The sequence below is a fragment of the Mus pahari genome, chromosome 20, assembly GCF_900095145.1.
Source record: "Mus pahari chromosome 20, PAHARI_EIJ_v1.1, whole genome shotgun sequence".
Classification (NCBI taxonomy): domain Eukaryota; kingdom Metazoa; phylum Chordata; class Mammalia; order Rodentia; family Muridae; genus Mus; species Mus pahari.
The window spans coordinates 32,283,519-32,302,044 of NC_034609.1; the positions used below are offsets into that span (position 1 = coordinate 32,283,519).

At 49.5% G+C, this 18,526-nt stretch overlaps 1 protein-coding gene across 1 annotated transcript in view; it reads left to right on the forward strand.

Annotated features, from left to right (window-relative positions):
* Zfhx3 (zinc finger homeobox 3) overlaps window positions 1-18,526 on the forward strand; it is a 235,644-nt gene that overhangs the window by 195,983 nt on the left and 21,135 nt on the right. Inside the window, exons 6-7 of the mRNA XM_021220667.1 lie at window positions 16,463-16,596; window positions 16,746-16,946. Coding sequence (XP_021076326.1) covers window positions 16,463-16,596; window positions 16,746-16,946 — 335 coding nt within the window. The remainder of the gene's footprint in view (window positions 1-16,462; window positions 16,597-16,745; window positions 16,947-18,526) is intronic.

Sequence of the window (18,526 nt, forward strand, 5' to 3'; positions counted from 1 at the left end):
TCTCTCTCTCTCTCTTTTTAAAGATTTATTTATTTTATATATATGAATACACTGTAGCTGTCTTCAGACACACCAGAAGAGGGCATCGGTTTCCCCTTACAGATGGTTGTGAGCCATATGCGGCTGCTGGGAATTGAACTCAGGACCTCTGGAAGAACAGTTGGTTCTCTTAACCACTGAGTCATCTGTCCCGCGTGCAGGCAGACATGGCCTGGGGGAGCTGAGAGTTCTACATCTAGATCCACAGGCAGCCAGGAGGAGGGTTGGGATCACACTGGCCAGACTTGAACATATCTATGAGACCTTAAAGTCTTATCCCCAAAGTGACCCACTTTATTCTAACAAGGCCACACCTATTCCAACAAGGCCACACCCCCTAACATTGCCACTCCCCGTGGGCCAGGCTCTGTTGAGGGCAGTTCAGTTAAAACTTGTTCAGCCTTCAGGACGCGGTGTGAGCACTCCCTTCCTTCTCAGAGCCCGTGGACATGCCCGGCAACCAGGAGGCCACTGGACCGTGTGAAATGAGAATCACGGAACACACGCCTGTAACAAGGCTCTGTCTGTACGCACCCATCCATGCAGTGGGCCCACCTCTCAGTCTTCACCTCCAGAAGACAGGGAGAAACAGCAACTTAAGGGCACACCTTGTCAGAGGCACAGAAATAAAGGCTTCTTTGTTGACCCCTTTTAGATGAGCCTCCTCTGACCTGAAGCGTAGTTTTGTACTGAAAGGCTTTATGGAAGCTCTTGGGGCCGTTTTGAACTTGGACTGGTCATGGGTGTTGGCAACCTATCCGAACCTTCTTTTTTTGGATCCTTGGCTGGTATTTTGTAAAAACAATTATTAAGGAAAAAAAGAAAAAAAAATCATCTACGTTTCTTTCACTTGTTTTCCCCCAAATTGAGCTGTTCCTATCTGATCAAGCCTGATTGGGGGGGGGGCTTCCTCCCTGCAAATAAGTAAATAGTGATTTCACAATTTGTCGTGTTGATTAGTGGCTACTGCCGATGCAGATTAATAATATCTCAAATGGATCTGGATAACTGGCATTTTTCTCAGCTATTGATTATGTAGTTTGGAGGATTGTACAGGAATGGATAATCTTGAAGATTTTAGTTCCACGTCTTTTGTTTCTTTTTATTGGAACAAGGCTTGTGGTCTCCATTGTGTGTGCCTCTCCTTGGGATCCTCAGTGATACGGTGAGGTCGCTGACCCTTGGGTGGCCCCAAAGCAAGCCAGGTAGTCACCTGTCAGAGAGCCCAGTACCTGTGTCCCTTGCTCTATGCTAGGCACTAGGCAGAGTCGCAAGGACCACAAGTTTAGAGAGGCCTTGGTCTTCAAGGTATGTGACGATGTCCCAAGGTTTTTGGGGTGTTTGCCATCAGAGGGATATCGCAGGGACTGTTCAGAACGTTCAGCACCTTAGTGGAGCTCATGATTCTGAAGAAGTGAAATTTAAGTTTTGTTTCACTTTAGCAAATTCAAGTAGCCACATCATATCGCTCAAAGAGAACAAGGCTAACCCCCAACGACTCCATCAGCGGCACTCTGACTCTGTGTGATTGCTAAGGAGGAGGCTGCTTGCTTGACCTTCAGGTCAGGTATGCCACAGGCTCAGACAGGTGCTGTCTGCTTCCTAGCCCGGTGGGTGGGGCTTCTGACAGCAGTCACAGCTCCTGCTTTATCCCAGTTGCTGTTGCCTTCCCTGCATGCCATGGGCGCTTTCCAGACGTGAGCATAGCCAGTTCTCAACCCTATCGAATTTATACCCTATAGACATTTATACATTTATAGATGCTATAGACATTTTTTCAAGATTGATTTATTTATTATATGTAAGTACACTGTAGCTGTCTTCAGACACCCCAGAAGAGAATGTCAGATCTCGTTACGAGATGGTTGTGAGCCAAAATGTGGTTGCTGGGATTGAAACTCAGGACTGTCGGAAGAGCAGTCAGTGCTCTTAACCGCTGAGCCAGCTCTCCAGCCCTATAGCTGCTATCAACATTTATACCCTGTCGACATTTATAGACAGCTACCCTCTCACTTCTGCCATCATGCAGTCTAGGAAGCTTAGCCGGAATGGGCTCAGGCAGGGTGTGGAAAGTATGGAAGGCAGATAAGAGAACTGCATCCCGGCCCGCCCACCCCAACCCCCATCCTCGATCCTAGGACAGAACCTACTCTTAGCAGAATGGAACACACACACACACACACACACACACACACACACACACACTTCTCAGGTATGGGCTTCTTAGTCTAAGGGCTTGATCCAGTTGACTTCTCTAACCGAAGAATGAGGAACAGATCCCAAAGTTGTAGAGTGAAAAATGAAGGTACAGGTGCTACCATTGGGTACAAAAGTGACCTAGCTCTTCGTCTGCTGGGGGTGTGGCCGCTGATGGCTCAGCTTGCAAAACCACTTCCAGAGGCAAGCCCGATCTATGGCCTAAGTTCCATCCCTGGACCCCTCCCCAACTACACACACACACACACACACACACGCACACACACACACACACACACACACACAGTGGAAGAAGGGAGGAAACCAGCTCCGACCTCCACATGTGCACCTTGACACATTTGTGTGCTTAAGATGCACACACACTAAATACAAAGAACCTCAGGTCGCTGTCACGGAAAGAGCTCAAGGTGTGAAGTCAGGAAGGCTAGTCTCTAGCTAGTGTGTAACATTGGCTGGGGGATTTAGTCACTGACCCTTGAGCACACAGCCTGTAAAACATGGTACACTAACTAACACCCACCAGCCCCAGCCACCCACAGGTGCCATAGTAGTGAGTAGAGGTGCATGCACAAGCCACTGGTTAGCAGGGTCACCACAAGTGTAAAGCTTTCCTCCGGGCCACTGGTGGTGGGGACGGGGTGGGGCGGGGCAGGGCGGGGGAGCGGCTCTGCTAATGCACTGCCGCTTCCTCCGTCCAACTCTGTGGTTTCTCCTCTCTGAAACTCGAACATGACCCTCCCCTGTTGTCATTTGCCAGAGTGGATTGGAGCATGAGGGTTTGAGATTGAAGAGCCCCCAGTGTCCCCCACTGAACGGTGATTAATGCCGTGATTAGCCAAAGCCAATCATTAATTGCTATAAATTAAGTGATAGACAATTAATGCGGCGCTTTATCACCAATAATTAGGGGACAAGATGGAGCTCTTGGCAAAGAACCATCGTGAGATGGTTATTGAAAGGCTGCAGCCACCATGGTCTCCCTAGCCACAGAGCACCAGAGTCTGGCTTCGGGGGACTTGAGACAGGGTGACCAGGGGGTGTTCTGACTTTGTAAGAGGGGGCAGAGCACCAGCCTAGTCTGGAACAGAGGCATGGTGAAGCTCTTCAGAGTCCCCAACTGCTGGGCCTGTGTGTGCTTTTTTAAAATTTTCTGTTAGAAGTGTAGTTTGAGTGCTCTCTCTCTTTTCTGGAGATGGGGCCCAAGGGGATTCTACCCTTACATATTTATTTATTTATTTTTCAAATCCGTGATGCTCACCTAACACAGAGCAATTAGTGCATCGGAGCGTCCATGATTTGAATCTATGGGAGATTGCTATTAGAGAAGGTATTAATGGGTGACTGTGGGGGAAAGTGTGTTTATGGGGCCGCGGTGCCGGTGAGCATGACTCCAATCGGATTTGACATGTTTAACATAAATGTATAGTGCACGGCTCTTGCGGCATATGAATAATTCCTGTGGAGCCACCGCCCTTCTAATTACTGAGCTTGGGGGGGGGGAGGGGAAAAAAAAAGCAGGTCAGGCACATCCAGGTGGAAAGCTATTACCAGCCTGTCCTGCTCCTCCATGGTTTACAGCTCTGTATAAATAGAGATGCCATTGTGTGGGGGACTCAGTCCCCACAGCGGAATCTGTCACAGAATGGAAGGGGCTGCTGCCTTCTCCTCTTCCTCATCCTCCTTCCTCCCTCCTCCCTCCCACCTATCCTTCCCCTCCTTTTTAAAATTCAGTTAGATACCCAGACAAAACAAGGTGTACGCTAAGAGGAAACATTATGGGTTGGGGAACTTGAAAATCCTGGGGCCGTCAGTGTTTCATCAGACAAGGCACTGCTGAAGGGTGGTATAAACCTCAAAGAACATTAGCTACTAAAGTCAGAGCATTAATAACTTCTGTCGGTCTGTAATATAGCAAGGGCCTGGGGGAAGGGTTCAAATAGGTTTTCTCCACGGGCGTCAGACAGCACCACGCCCATGCTTCTTGGTGGGATGTTTGTTGGAGACTGCAGACCCTCACCTTGTCCCATGTCATCACCGACCGACCGTTCTCGCTCTATTGTCACAGCCATTGTGGACCAGTGTCACTGCAAGTGGCGCGCGAATACCTCTGAATGGTCAATCACTTCTACCAACCAGGCCCGTACGCACCTCTGCGGAGGTAGCCCCACTCTAAATCATTCTGGCTCTTGTTTCTGTGCTACCTCACCCCAGAGTATGCTTACTTACCGTTGCAGTCTAGCGTGAGTAGGGAGTGCTGGAAGCCCCCTTCATGTGGCCTCTTTAGTGGCCTGTGTCTTTGCCAATGGACAGTTTCTGGGTTTTTTATTTTCACACAGCTACAAATTACGTAGCTGTCAGCGTTTCCAGGGTCCAGTTGTTCCCCCAAACCCCTCCCCACCCTCTTTGCCATTTCCAGGTCACTTTTATCAGCGCTTGGCTGCTTAGAGTCATTGCAGGCAGAATTCTGTCTCAGGACTGAAAACAGACCACCAACTATTTTTATTTTGGCAAGCAAAAATAGACAACGGGGCGTGGTACACGGCTAGGCTGCCCAAATTCCAGTAATTCAAAGCTTGGCTCTGAAATTTTATATTGTTAGGTCGTAAGTGATGAGACCCAAAATCCTCTCAGCTGAGCTTGTGTGTGTGTGTGTGTGTGTGTGTGTGTGTGTAAACATGCAAGAAAATGTAAGGAACTTTGTAAAGGAAGTGTCATGTGTAATCAGACAATTATGGCACAATGAAATGAGAATTACTCTTAAGGTATAGATTGGGAATGTGGCGTGTAAATGGAGGAGTATGGAAGGTAAGTGTAGATCTTCGTCATCACTATGGGAAATACTTTATAGCGGGTAGCTTAGCCAGCAAGTGCTTGCTCTGTGAGCACAAGGGACCTGAGTTGGGACCTCAGAGCCCATGGTTTTAGAAAGCTGGGTGCAGCACATGTAGTTATAATCCTAGTTCCTGGAAGATGGAGGCAGGTAGATCCCTGGGACTTACTGGCCAGCTATCTAGACTACCTGGTGCCCTTCCAGGCCAGAGAAGGACAGCACCCAAGAAATGACACCTGAGGCTATCTCCTTTGGTTCTGCATACATGCACACACATTACACATGAATCCCCCGGCCTGGGCAGATACCCTGTAGCTGTGCTTATGATTCTCAGGCAGTGGTGGCCCTGTTCATCTCCTCTTGCCTTGTCTGAGCTGCAGCTTTCATAAAGACCTTCTGGATCCTAGCAGGATTCTTTCAAACATACCCCATGGGACATCACTTTTGTTAGGTGCCACTGTTCTCCATGGGTCCCCTAGCGCCTTGATTTTGCAGCTGGAGCACTGTGTCCCGAAGATTAGGGACCCCTGGGCGCGTCAGAGCTGTGATTGACTTTCTCCATGACCCACCAACAGGTTCTTTAACCTCCCTGGGTCAGACATCCTTCCACTACCTTACAAGCTGAAAAATATATAACATAGTCACTTTTTCTTATTATTTGATAAAGGGAGAAGTCATGGCCAATCCTGTACTTCTTAAGATACCCCGTCCTTGTCTGCCCTGTATGTGACAGGCAGTGACTATGTGGCATCTGCTAAGTGCTGCTTGGCACTGCTCCGAAACGTCTTTAAGAGCCTATCGGTTAAGTAGCATGGCACGAGGTACTCTGAGATGTAAGTTACTCCACTCACTCTTTGGGGGCATCCAGCCCTGTTTCATGTTGCTGAACCGAAGAGGTAAATTGAGGATGCTTCCCCTTGCCTAAAACCAGGGTCTCTCTGCCATACAGGGTTTCACAGCCCGACATGGGCTCCTGTTAGTCCCTGGAACTCCTGTTCATTTCTGAAAATGAAACCATTGCAGCGGGTGTCCAAGACATTTACAGCGTGCTAGACCTTGTGGTGTGCTGTGTCTTCTGCTGGGCTCCCAGAAGCCCTGTGAGTAGAGGAAACTGCCAAGTTGAGCATAGTCGATCAAGCGCTTGTGGTCCCCCAGCCAGGATCTAATCGAGGCGAGAGCAACATCCCCTCCACCCCACCCCACCCTACCCCACCCCAAGCTGACTACTGAGCCTTACTCCCTGGCAATGAGGACCAGTAACCTCCTCTCAAGGGACCCTCTGCCCAGGGTGAGGAAAAGGCACGTGGGAAAGCATGAGTCCCTGACCTTCCGCAAAGGTGCTTGGGAACCCCTAGCCCACCCCTGAGCACTGGTCACTCAGCCCCTGCTTTAGAAGCCGTAGAAGCTCAGCCTGGGGCAGACCTGGCGTTCTATGTGCTGGACGGAGATGACTGACTGACGGGTCAGGTGTTTCCAGTCTCCCGGTCAGTGCTGGGACAGGCTAGAGTGATTTCCATTCTCTGTCAAAGCTGCACCAGGCCTGGGAAGAGAGCTGCCTTGTCAGGCCAAGGAGAAGGTTGGTTTGGTTCTTTGGGTCATGGGCACACTCCCAAGCTGCTGTGGCTCCATTAATAAAACTCAGTCAAAACCCCGGGACGTTAGGTTTGAACTAGGAAAACACAGGAAGAGTGTGATTATAGTTCTATTTCTGGGATCCAGGCTGGCTTGGAACCCACAGGTTCCAAAGTAGATCGATCCTAACTTCCCTCAAGGCCCTTTGAGCCCAAGAGGACGGGAGGGTCCCCATTAATCCCCTTGGGCCCTGCCCCATGGCTTGTGTTTGCATTTAATGTTTGCTGGTTTGGTGTAGCTTTTTGAGGCAGGGTGGAGAACAGGATACTTTGTGGCCACAGGCAGGGGAGGTTGCCTGAGTACTGCCAATTAGCAGTGAGGATAGTTCTCAGGTCCCACAAGTACTAGTCTGATGGTGGCAACCAATGCTTAGAAGGTATTAAATAGACAGACAGACAGACAGACAGACAGAGCTGGTCTAAATGAGGTAGTGGCTGCTTTGACTGGTGGTTCGTTCAAGTCTGACACAGAGGGAGCAAGGTGTCTTGCATGTGGAAACACAAGATGTCCTTTTGGGAGCTCCAATCGGCGTCGTTAAGTATCCTTATGCATATTTCAAAAAGGAATTAGGGCAGCAGATTGATGCCTTGGATGTAGAACTTAGTACCATTTCCTCCTCAAAGCTACAAAGCAAGCAAGCAAGCAGCAGCAGCAGCAGCCAACATCCACCAGTCAGTGTGGGCCCACCGTTGGACCACAGTGGCTTCCAGTGCTCCCCGGAGAGGCAACTTAAACTGGGGGGACAGTGACCTCACAACTCGGGATACCTACCGTCCAGTCTGCACTCCCAGAGACAAACTCGTGCAGATAGAAGCCAGTGTGGCTCTGTTCATTCTCCCAGGGTCAAAGTTGTGGGGACGTCGGCCAGTACTGGTTGCTGGTGCATAGGGCAGGAGGCCAGCACCGCCTCTCTGGGAAAAGCGGGAAGAGCACACAGGTTTTGCCTAGGCAAAACAGGATTTCTCAAGTGACCTGTCATTGTGGGCTACACAGCAGACAGAACAAATGCATAGAGGCAATACTTTCTAGACTCCTGGCATTGAACACGTGTCTATATTTGCTTTTAGACTGAATAGGTTCCCTGAGGAACAACTGGGTGTAGTCCTTCACCTTTGGCTAGAGCCGTCTTGGCTTGGAGACCAGGGCCTGTCTCTTTTCTTCGCAAATTAAGCTAAAAGTTCCAAGTCATTGAGTCGCTGGAGAAGTGGGTGAGCAGGTCTGCCCATGCTTGTGGGGTTTCTTTCACTTAAATTCGAGTTAGAGCAGAGTGTGTTATGACTCCTACCCGTGACAAAAAAGTGCTGAGCAGGTAGCCCTTCTCCAAGTGTGGTCCCTGGACCACCTGCCTCATCGGGGAACTCACCGACAGTGCATTCTCTGACTCGGACCTACAGAATCCCAGCCTCTGTGGGTAGGGCCCGCAGTCGGTGTACCCTGCAAGAGTGCCTCTGGGGTTCTAGAACCCAAGACTCTGCAACCCCAGAGACAAAAGCAAGAGCCATCTCTTTATTTATAGGCCCAGTCCAGAGCCCCTTGTAGACCAGAGAGAACTGAACTTGACCAAAGATAGGGGTGTGGCTACAAGAGACACAGATGCTTAGCCTGGGCAGCTCACACCAGAGATGGCAATGAGAGTTGGGACAGAAGGGAGCTGGCCATAGGGACAGTGTCTCCATGAGAGTCTGGAGATCTTCAGTGAGCACAGCTAATAAGTAACACCTCCTTGTATCTGCTCTCTTCTCAAAGCCTCTTGCAAACCAGTCCTTATTTCAGGATGCAAGGGCAAACGATGATGCCCAAGAGTGTCTGGATGTTCCAGTAACCAGCCTGTCTTGTTTGTAGCTGAGCTGGTAGAGGAAAGTTGACCTCCTTAAGTAGCGGTTATGCCCATCATAACAAACTGAAATTTTCTTAGAAAAAGTCTTTCTAGAAACAGAAAGTCAATGTAAGAGCTGTATGGCATGCCGGACCAGTGTGGGCATCGTCTTCTACTCTGGGGCAGCCAGATAACCTGCTGAGCCAGGCTTTCTAGAGACGTACAGAGCAGTCCAACCTGAGGTACCACTCTCAAGGAGATGCCTCACTAGGCTGGAGTCAGGCATGGAGGAGAAGCTCGAGTTCTTACAGGAGTGTGTAGACCCTCCCCTGCCGTGTGCTCACAAGCCTGCGTCTGTGCACTGGGGTCTCTCCCAAACCTCTCTGAAGCATCCCTAAGTGCCTGGCTGGAGGCGGACTGAGACCATGCGCGCCTAGAGACAGTTGGCAGCGAAGCAGACACTTTGAAGGAATGTTGTCCTCTGTACTAGCAGAGGAAGAGAATTTAGCCAGCTCTCTGGCCACTTATCAAGTGCAGTAGCTCTACAAGAACAGAGCCAGAGAGCCCAGCTTGTCCCCCGGGGAAGGAACTGCAAGCAAATGCCAAGATTAGCTCCACTTGCATCGACAGTACGAAGATCACAAAGTCTCTCTGGAAGCCGGGTGCTCATGCTGCTGCGAGTGAGTTGGAAGTCTGCGAGAAGCTGAGGGAGAAGGCCTGAGGGAAAGCACACGCCTTATCTTTTTCTTAACGAGAACCTTGAGTTGGACACACGCCATTTTCAGAGCCTCCGAAACATCTGTGTGTAGCTGGGGTAGCCATCCCAACTCAAACACTTTAACGTGAAGTCGTGTGAGAAAGAAAAAAAAAAAAAATCCTCACTTAGTCAATGGAGATAGATAAAAGATTGCTGTAAATTTCTGGGGCAGGTGGCAAGCTGGTTTACGGAATGCAAGGCGATGAGAACCCCTGGCTTACGGAAAGTAACATGAATTAATAATCATTTAATTGGCTCCTCCATTATGTTGCTGGTTTGGGAGATGGAAGTTCAGATGGAGGGGCTGTCAGTGGTGCTTTAGCTAAGAGTCTGATGTTAAGAAGAAGTGGGGGGCGGTGCCTGCTTCTGGACTCTCTACAAGTCTCAGATGTCAGGCAGTTATCCCAAGTCCTCGGTGGGCTCACCCCAGGACCCCACAAAGGAAGAAGCGCAACACATTGGTAAATATCACCTTCAAGGGGCATGGCACCAAGACGGACAAGAGAGAAGGAACTTCCAAGTGACCCGGACAGCTCAGCCCCTACTCAGGATCTTCCCAAGGTAGTATTACTGACGCACAGCCTAGTGTCCACCATGCCTACAGCGCCACCACCGGCTAAAGTGATGGAAAGAGAAACGTTCCGTGGGAACCCAGAAATTAATTCTACTCCAATTGGTCTTCTTAGAGTGCCTGATGTCTTGAGGAAGCCGGAAACTGGGACCTCAAGGTTCCTTTCGCTCAGTTTCTATTGTTTCTCTACATTTCTCCCAAGGCAGCAGGCTCTCCCATTGCACCACATGGCCCATGGCACTTGGCTGGAAAGAGGCACATGCTGTGCCATCCGCAGTTCAATGGGGGGATGTACCTAGGACTCCCTGTGCTTTCAAATTTCAGTGACCCAGGTTCAGAACTTGTGAGTGGAGATGGAGGTTCGGTAGGAATTGGTTCTAGGAGGAACGGTTTCCCTGTGAGTTACAGAGACCGCCATTTTAGATACCATTCTCCCTCCCGACTCCGCACCCCAGAAGCCCGCCAATGGGAGCTGTTCTTAATAACGGATGCCTTTAAACACCATAAAACCTTTTATTGAAAGCTGCAAGCCAGTGCTGGGCATGGCAGCACTTGGGAAGCAGAGGGATCTCTATGAGTTCAAGGCCAGCCAGGTCTACATAGAGAGCTCTAGGACCACATAGAGAGACCCTGTCTCCAAGAGGAGAACGAAAAGAGGAAAGTCCAAGCAAGTTTGCATGAAGTCAGGTGAGCTCTCTTCTCTCCCCTGTTCCTTCTGATGAGAGGAAGAGGAGAAGCTTACTACTAATGACTAATAACTGATAAGTCTCAATGGTGATTATTTTCAGAAGTTAAATGCTGGCCGGACAAAATGTGAGAAGGTCAGAGTGTATATAAAGATTGATGTTTCCATTCACAAGGGGTTCCCCCCCTGAAGGAGCCATGTGCAGACAACCATGTTTTGTTTTGTTTTTTTCCCCTACAAATGTAGAGGAATCTCATGGCATCAGAGGGAGACGCAGGCGTCAGTCCGCCTTTGTCCTTGACGATTTTAGCGGCCCACCCTCCACCATTTAGGATGCTATCACGACCCTGAAAGCCAAACCCCAGAAAGTCTTCCGAACTCTGTAACAGCAGCAGGGCTAGTAACAGCAGCAGGGCTAGTAACAGCAGCAGGGCTAGTCTTTGCTGCATCCTAGTAGAGAGCTTTGCACAGTCACCATATCTCATTCACCGTGCCTCAGAGTCCAGCATGTTGCCTGTGGAGAACTCATGGAGATGTAACACTTTTTCCTACGGCATAACTGCCAAAGGTAGCAGGTTGGGGATTTGGGGGACAGTCTTAAGCAGCAAAGAAAACAAAAAGTCCTCTGATTGCACAGCATGGGTCCACATACCCACTTTTCATGGACAACTGAATTTAAATGCCAAGCCATTTAAAATAATGTAGCTACCGGATGAACTTAGAAAATTACCCACAATGCTGTTACCTAATACGATAATCACTTTCTTCTCCTTTCCCCCTCAGCGCTGACGGTGTACCTATCTGTGACCCGAGCCTGATTTGTATTTCTGATCTTTCATAGCTATCATTTTAATATCTACGGCACGCAGAGGGATGGTTATACAGTCCCTCGCTGTATCACTGTCCCTGCTGTCTCTTACCCAGTTTCTGTTGCTTTGTTTCTTCGACCCCACCCTGAGTATTAGGGACTGAACTCGGCCTCTGGCACACACTAGGCAAGCGCGCGCTCCACCCCTGAGCTGATGTCCTGTGCTTCCTTTGTGACAGGGTCTAGCTGGACTGCCCAGGCTGGCCTGGAACCTGCCAAGCCCTCCTGCTTCAGTCTTTCTGAGTAGCCGCGTCTCCATTCCTGCCTGGGTTGTTTCCACCCCATCTAATCATGATTATAAAAATGACTTCAGGTCATTTTTGACCTTGCTGCTGACTTAATGACTTAATGCAAAGATTCCAGGCGCTGACTACCTAAGCCATGCCTGGTTTCTGTGGCACATCTGTTGCCTCTTCACTGTCGTGACATCATAAGAGGGCCTGGGGTGACCGGTAATCGGTTTTGGTAAATGGTGTTTTTTGGGTATTGTAATATCCCTGCTCCGGAGTTTTAAGAGAAGAGTCGAGAAAGTCTTCCGAGCAGAAAACCACAGTACATCTTGGTGTCCGCCCTACTTCGTTGGCAGGGGTCAGGTCGACATGGATTTCGAGACTGTGGCCCCCTTTTGAAGTTGTTCAGAAAACTCCGTGGCTCGCAATAGATGGTTATGCAGCACGCCGATGGAGAACCGTCGGCTCGGATCCTCACCCCCACTTGCTAGGGATTGGACTTAATGTCTGAGGTCCAGCAAGGGAAGGGCTAGTGTACTTGACCTAACCGCGAGGAGCAAGCAGTCTTCGACCTCCCAGGGAAATGCCGGAGACGGCGTAACTGTACAAAATGGCACTTTAATTAAGAGATAATAATAATAAAGGAACCGGTGAGCTGCGGAGGGTCTGATGTCCACTTCTACACAGGTTTTCTTAAATAGCGATGTTCAGTTGTCCTGGGTAGGAAGGAGATGAGCCTAGAAGTTTGAGTACCAGCGGGCCTGCTATTTCATATACAGCTAGGCTGCTGTGTTCCTGGGAAGAAGGAATGAACAAGTCAGTGCGCTGTGTGAGTGTGTGTGTGTGTGTGTGCGTGTGTGTGTGTGTGTGTGTGCGTGTGCGTGTCTGTGTATGTGTGTGTGTGTGAGTGTGTGTGTGTGTTGTTGTGTCTTGTTTGTTTTTACTTTTTAAACACTTTGTGATGTCTCCTTGGCTCACAGTGACAAAAGAACTTTAGAATTCAAAAGCAGTTGGAGTTTTGTTGCAGGGAGAAAGGCCATGCAAGGGGAAAAAAAAAATAGTGGCTTTAGATACCAGACTTCTCCCCTCTGCCACCTCCCCGTGCTTCCTGCTTTGCATGTGGAGGAGGAGGAGGATAGATTCCTGTCCTGCAAGGGAGCTAGCTGCTGGTGGTGTTTGCTTCTCAGCTCTGAGACTGAGCCAACTTGGGGGAGTTAAGCCTCCCAGCTCCTCCGCTCAGGCTGCTGAGTTACCCAGACGGTCGCCAGACAATCATAGCACATGATGGGGGCCTTTAGCAGACAGTGCCATTGTCCCATAGCAAACACTGGACTGGGCAGGATGGGCACCAGGGGTAGAACCTGCTTGTACCTTGGCTGCCTCTGCTGTAAGAGGGTGCAGGTGGCTCTCCTTGATGCCTAGGACTCAGAAGGAGGGGAGCAGGCAGGATGGCTTAGAGCAACGAAGCCTTAAAAATAGTTCTGTTAGTTCTTTGGGAATTTCACACAATGTGTTTGGGTGATATTTGCCCCAAACTCCCCCAATTCCCTTAGCTCCTCCAAGATCCACCCCCATCTCCCCATCCCTCCCAACTTCACGTCCTTTGTTAGTACAGCATCATCACCACCACCACCATCATTGACTCTAATTGGTGCTGTCTGTAGAGTTCCTGGTATGAGGCCAAAGCAAAACAGTATCTTACGGGACTACTGCACCCACGAACACATTGCAGCTACCATTGCCTCCACAACACCGGCTCAGGATGCAGCCAGTCAGCACTCAAGTGTGGAATGGGAAGGAGGAGGAGCTTACCAGCGTCCATCCCTCACTGAAACACCACTGGACAGCAAGTTTTCTTTGAGGGAGTGGGGGGGTGAGCTACACTCCAGTGCTCGGACAGCAAGTAAGCCTGAAGAGAGAGCATCATTGGTGGCCTCCGCTCACCCCGCCCCTGGCGTCCCCTTGAAGAACTAACATGTGGAAAATGGGCCTGCTCAGGGCAGAGGGAGCACTCGGAGCTGTGGAAGCACTCACGAGCCCCGAGTCCTGAGACAGAGGGTTGTGTGATCACTTATGATGGAGGCTGGGAGATGGGAAATGGGCAGTGGGGGAACTGGTCTCAAATGTCGCAGCACCTAGTTAATCAGCATCCAGTCCATCAATTAAATACCCACCCATCACCTATCACCTTTCAAGGGAGAAGGAGTAACTCCCATTAAGACCGAAATGGGTTTGAAGTCGATCCGAGACAGATTAAAATACTGTTATGAATCTGTGTCGGGAGGAGGAGAAGGAGGAGGGGTCTGTGTAGAATGTGCCTGCGCTTGTACTTTTTAAATAATAGATGCCCTGCAAACTTAAGGAGACCAGGTTACCAAGATAACAGGGTTAAAGGTCACAAAGTGTACATTCTGGGAAGAGCATCAACTTCCTGGAATATTTCTTGTATTTGGCAATTCGGAAAAAAAAATTATGGCCGTATGATTTCAATGAGTAAAATGTATTTTCTCAAACGATTGATCGTTAACGTTACACAGTTCAGGGAGTAAAGGCACTTGGTGCCAAACCTCCCAACCTGAGTTCAAAACCCAGGTCCCACGTGTTGAGAGGTGAGAACAAATTGTAACAAATTATCCTCTGATCATCACGTGTGTGTGTATGAGAGCATGAGTACAAGCATGTCTCTCTCTCTCTCTCTCTCTCTCTCTCTCTCTCTCTCTCTCTCTCTCTCTCTCTCACACACACACACACACACACACACACACACACACACACACACACCAGGTGAAGAAAACGTAATATAATGAAAACCTTTAAGAAAGTATACTCCCCTATTCTGATAGCACTTGGGAACCACAGTAAAATCAATTTCAAAGTCAAATACAAAATGGAAATACGTGTCACACGACACAGACAGACAGAAGCAGAAATCTGATTTACCATGGAGTAAAACTTGAGGCTTCTGAAACGGAGGCTTAATGCCATGCTAAATTAACAGCAGCGATAAAGTTTTTTCAGGTTTTTTTTTTTTTTTTTGTCTTTAACAAAACTATTTTCAGGAGTTTTCAACGTAAGAACATCAGGCAGCAACAAGCAAGCCACTCAAACCAGCTCTTGCCCAGCCCCACCCCATGCGCGTCTGTGAACTTCCCACAGTGAGAGCAGCCATCCTAAAGCTGTCAGGCTGTGCACCAGACTTATCCTGTCTGTGACTATGTTTTTACGCTCCCAGCCACTACAAAAGCCTCAAAAGCCCACAACAGAGTTAGAAACAGACAAGGTTGGGTTTATGTCCTTTCCCTGCCCTCCTCCCGCCTTCCTTGTCACTTAGCACAAGCCTTTCTTGTTCTCCCTTGCCCCGTGCCACATCGAGCCTGCACATATATTTGTTAACATATATGTATACATACATTACCAGCAAGGACCTGCATGTGAGGGAGAGCATACAGTTTCTTCTTCCTTTGAGTCTGAGACTGGGCAACTTTGCTTTCATATTGTATATTCTAAATCCATTTGTAAATTTTGCGAGTTCATTTTTCCTTAGAGCAGAGTAGCGTTTCCATTTTGTATCTGCACCATGTCTCCCGTGTCCACTTGCCCGCCCGTCGATGGACAGCTAGGCTGGTTCTTCTCTATAGTGAACAGTGCTGCAGCAAACCTAGGGATCCATCTGCCTCGGGTGTGGAGCTGTCTGGGTATAGGCCAAGGAGTGGCAAGCTCCATGAGGGGCCTCCAAACTGGGTTCCATAATGAACGGACTAATACACACACACACACACACACACACACACACACACACACCCCGCCAGTGAATAAGGACTCCTGGCATCTTTGTTCTGGTTTGTGTTTTTGTTTATTTTCCCCATTGGATTAAGCAACATTCCAGAAAAGTGGAGTTTCGCATCTAAAACAAACGGAAGCTCAGTCCTTAGCTGGCAAAGAGGATTGAGTGAACAAGCCTAACCGCATTGGAATCTCTGTTTACACTAGAGGACCCTCCCCACTCCCATCCCACCTTCAGCCTGGTTACGTCCTCACCAGGACGTCCTCGGTCCCCTCTCCGTGCTTCCTGCCAGCCCCCCTGTCCTTACTGTGTGGTACCCAAACCTCATGTGTCCCTTCACATACATGGTTTTGGGGGACTCATTCTGGCTTTTGGCAGCGCAGCCGAGGGCAACAGGAAGAATGGTTTGTAAGCAGGAAGGGAGCTTCCCTCTTATCCCCGGCTCTAAAGCCCTTACACGTGCCTCAGTTGTGACTTGGATCCACGGCCCACTGCCACTCCTCAGTTACTTCTTACCAAAGAGCCAACTGCTGAAGCCAGGCGTAAGTTATAACAGGTTAATGTACCCAGACTTCCACTGAGCCTGCTTGGCTGTGGCAATGCCAAGAGGTGGAATGACAAAGTTGGGAGCACACGGTTGTTCAGGTCTGCGGAGCAGCGTGCTGGCTGCTTTTGCGCTTGCGAAGCATGACTTTGCTACCTGCCCGCTTCTCTTCCCCAACCCCACATAATGGGGCAAGCTGTGTTTGGACAGTGGGGAATTAGAAGAAGCGATCAGCTAACACCAGGGCCCTTGGCTGCAGTTCTTTCCTGTCTCTGTCAGACACTCAGTTGGTAAAGGACTTCACGGGGTTAGGGTCGTGGGGAGAAGGGCATGCCGCGTTGCCGGCGTGCGCGGTAAGTCATTCTTCGAGACCTTTGGCGTCTTCAGAAGCCCCTGTGCTATCAGTGAGGTTGATCCACATCCAGCACAAAGCCTCCTCAAGCTGGCCCAGGCTGGCTACTGTAGCGCATCTTCTGCTTTTTCTTTCAGCGTCCTCCAGTCAGGCAGAGAAGGAGTTGACGGATTCCCCTGCAGCCACCAAGCGCACCTCCTTCCCAGGAAGCTCTGAGACTCCGCTCTCTTCAAAGAGACCAAAAGCATCAGAGGAGATCAAACCCGAGCAGGTGAGGCCTGCGGGGTCTGCCGCGGTGGGGGCGTGTTGTCGACAGTGATGGGGAATGATGATGAGCTTTGGGGTGACTGGGTCTTGAGAAGGCACAGCTTTAGGAGGGATCAGACGTTTGAGTCGGAGTGACGGGTGTTGCCCCCACAGATGTACCAGTGTCCCTACTGCAAGTACAGCAGCGCTGACGTGAACCGGCTGCGGGTGCACGCCATGACACAGCACTCGGTGCAGCCTATGCTCCGCTGTCCCCTGTGCCAAGACATGCTCAACAACAAGATCCACCTCCAGCTGCACCTCACCCACCTCCACAGTGTGGCACCTGACTGCGTGGAGAAGCTCATTATGACGGTAAGGCAGCCCGGACGAGAACCCTGGGGCTTTTCCTCCTTCAGGGGTCCAAAGTCATGCAGTAATAGTAACACGAGGAAAGATCCGTTTGTTGGTCCAGAAAGCTGGTGTAGAACTGGCAGTGTGAGAAACCATCTCAGCTCTGTGGCAGAGGTCTTATTGTCCCTGTCTTGCGCTTGGTTGTAACCAAGGCAGGCTCGTGGCCCTGATTCAGGAAACCGTCACTCAGAGTCCCCAGGTCTTGGTTGCAGGCACAGTCTGGGGGTCCGCTTGGCCCTTCCAATCATAATGCCTCCGTCCACCCTCCTAGCCAGCTCTGTTTGGAGAAGTCCGACACCTCCCCATTAACAGATGAGGAAACTAAGACTTAAAGTCGCTCAGCCCCAGCTAAGTGACTCGCTCGCCAGCTAAAACCTGAACCCACAGTTTTCAGCTCTGGGTCTAGTGTTGGAACATGAGGCTTCTCAAGGTAGGCATTTTGTTCTCAGAGCAGGAAAGTCATGCGTTTGGGTGTGACATGCTGGCAAAACACAGACTTTACATGTGCCCACAATGGATGCATTTATGCCTGCAAGCAACGGAAGGCCTGACTCATGAGTGGCCACCATGGACATGGCCAAAAGAGCAGTCTTAACATGAAACCCTAACTGTACTATGAAAACTTCAAAACACCATGGCTGGTAGCAGTGTCTTACTTTCAACTCTGCCAGGGCCACTAGGAAAGGCCTTTCCCTGTCACCAGTGGAAGAAGAGACACAGTTACTCTCCCTGTCTGGTATCATTTCAGCAGTGGGATGGTAAGTTGACGTGGCTGACATTTCATGGAGAGATTCCCAGAGAAATAGTCTACCATGAATCCCATCCTGACCGCACAAGTTGCAGGAGTATCGTTTTGAGGGCGTTCACAATTCCATTTGGTTATGTAAAAAATAACGAATAATGTTGTGTAAGGACGTTTGGTCTTGATGATTGGCGTACCACGAGATCTTGAAACAGCCCGTGGAAAACCTGGAGACAGAATAGCCCGAGCTTCACTCAGGAGTCTTCCAAGCATAAATTCACATTTTCAAATAGGCTGGAAGGATTCACACAGGAGGAGGGATGGGTCCTGTCAAGACCCAACAGCCTCGGAAGTATTTCCTGAGCCTCCTGGCTCTTTCTGAATGCCTGGAACTCTGGGGACCTAAGGGAACAAGAAGAGGCATGGGAGAGAACCTTTTTTTCTTTTTTTTTAAACTTAGCTACATTTTCCTTCTGCTTGAATGATTATTTTTATTGTTTAATATTAATCTAGTATGACAACCATGTGCCTACAGTAATCTCCATGCCTGGAATACATTAGACAGTAAAACAGTTTTATATCCCTCAGTACTAACATATAAATTGTATTTCAAATATCCATTGTTGGTCACGATTTATCTATCTATCTATCTATTTAGTTTTGTTTTGAGGGTCAGGGTTTCTCTGTGTAGCCCTGGCTCTCCTGGTACTCACTCTGGAGACCAGGCTGGCCTCGAACTCAGAGAGATCCACTTGCCCCTGACTTCCCAAGTGCTCAGAGTAAAGGCTTTCACCGCTAC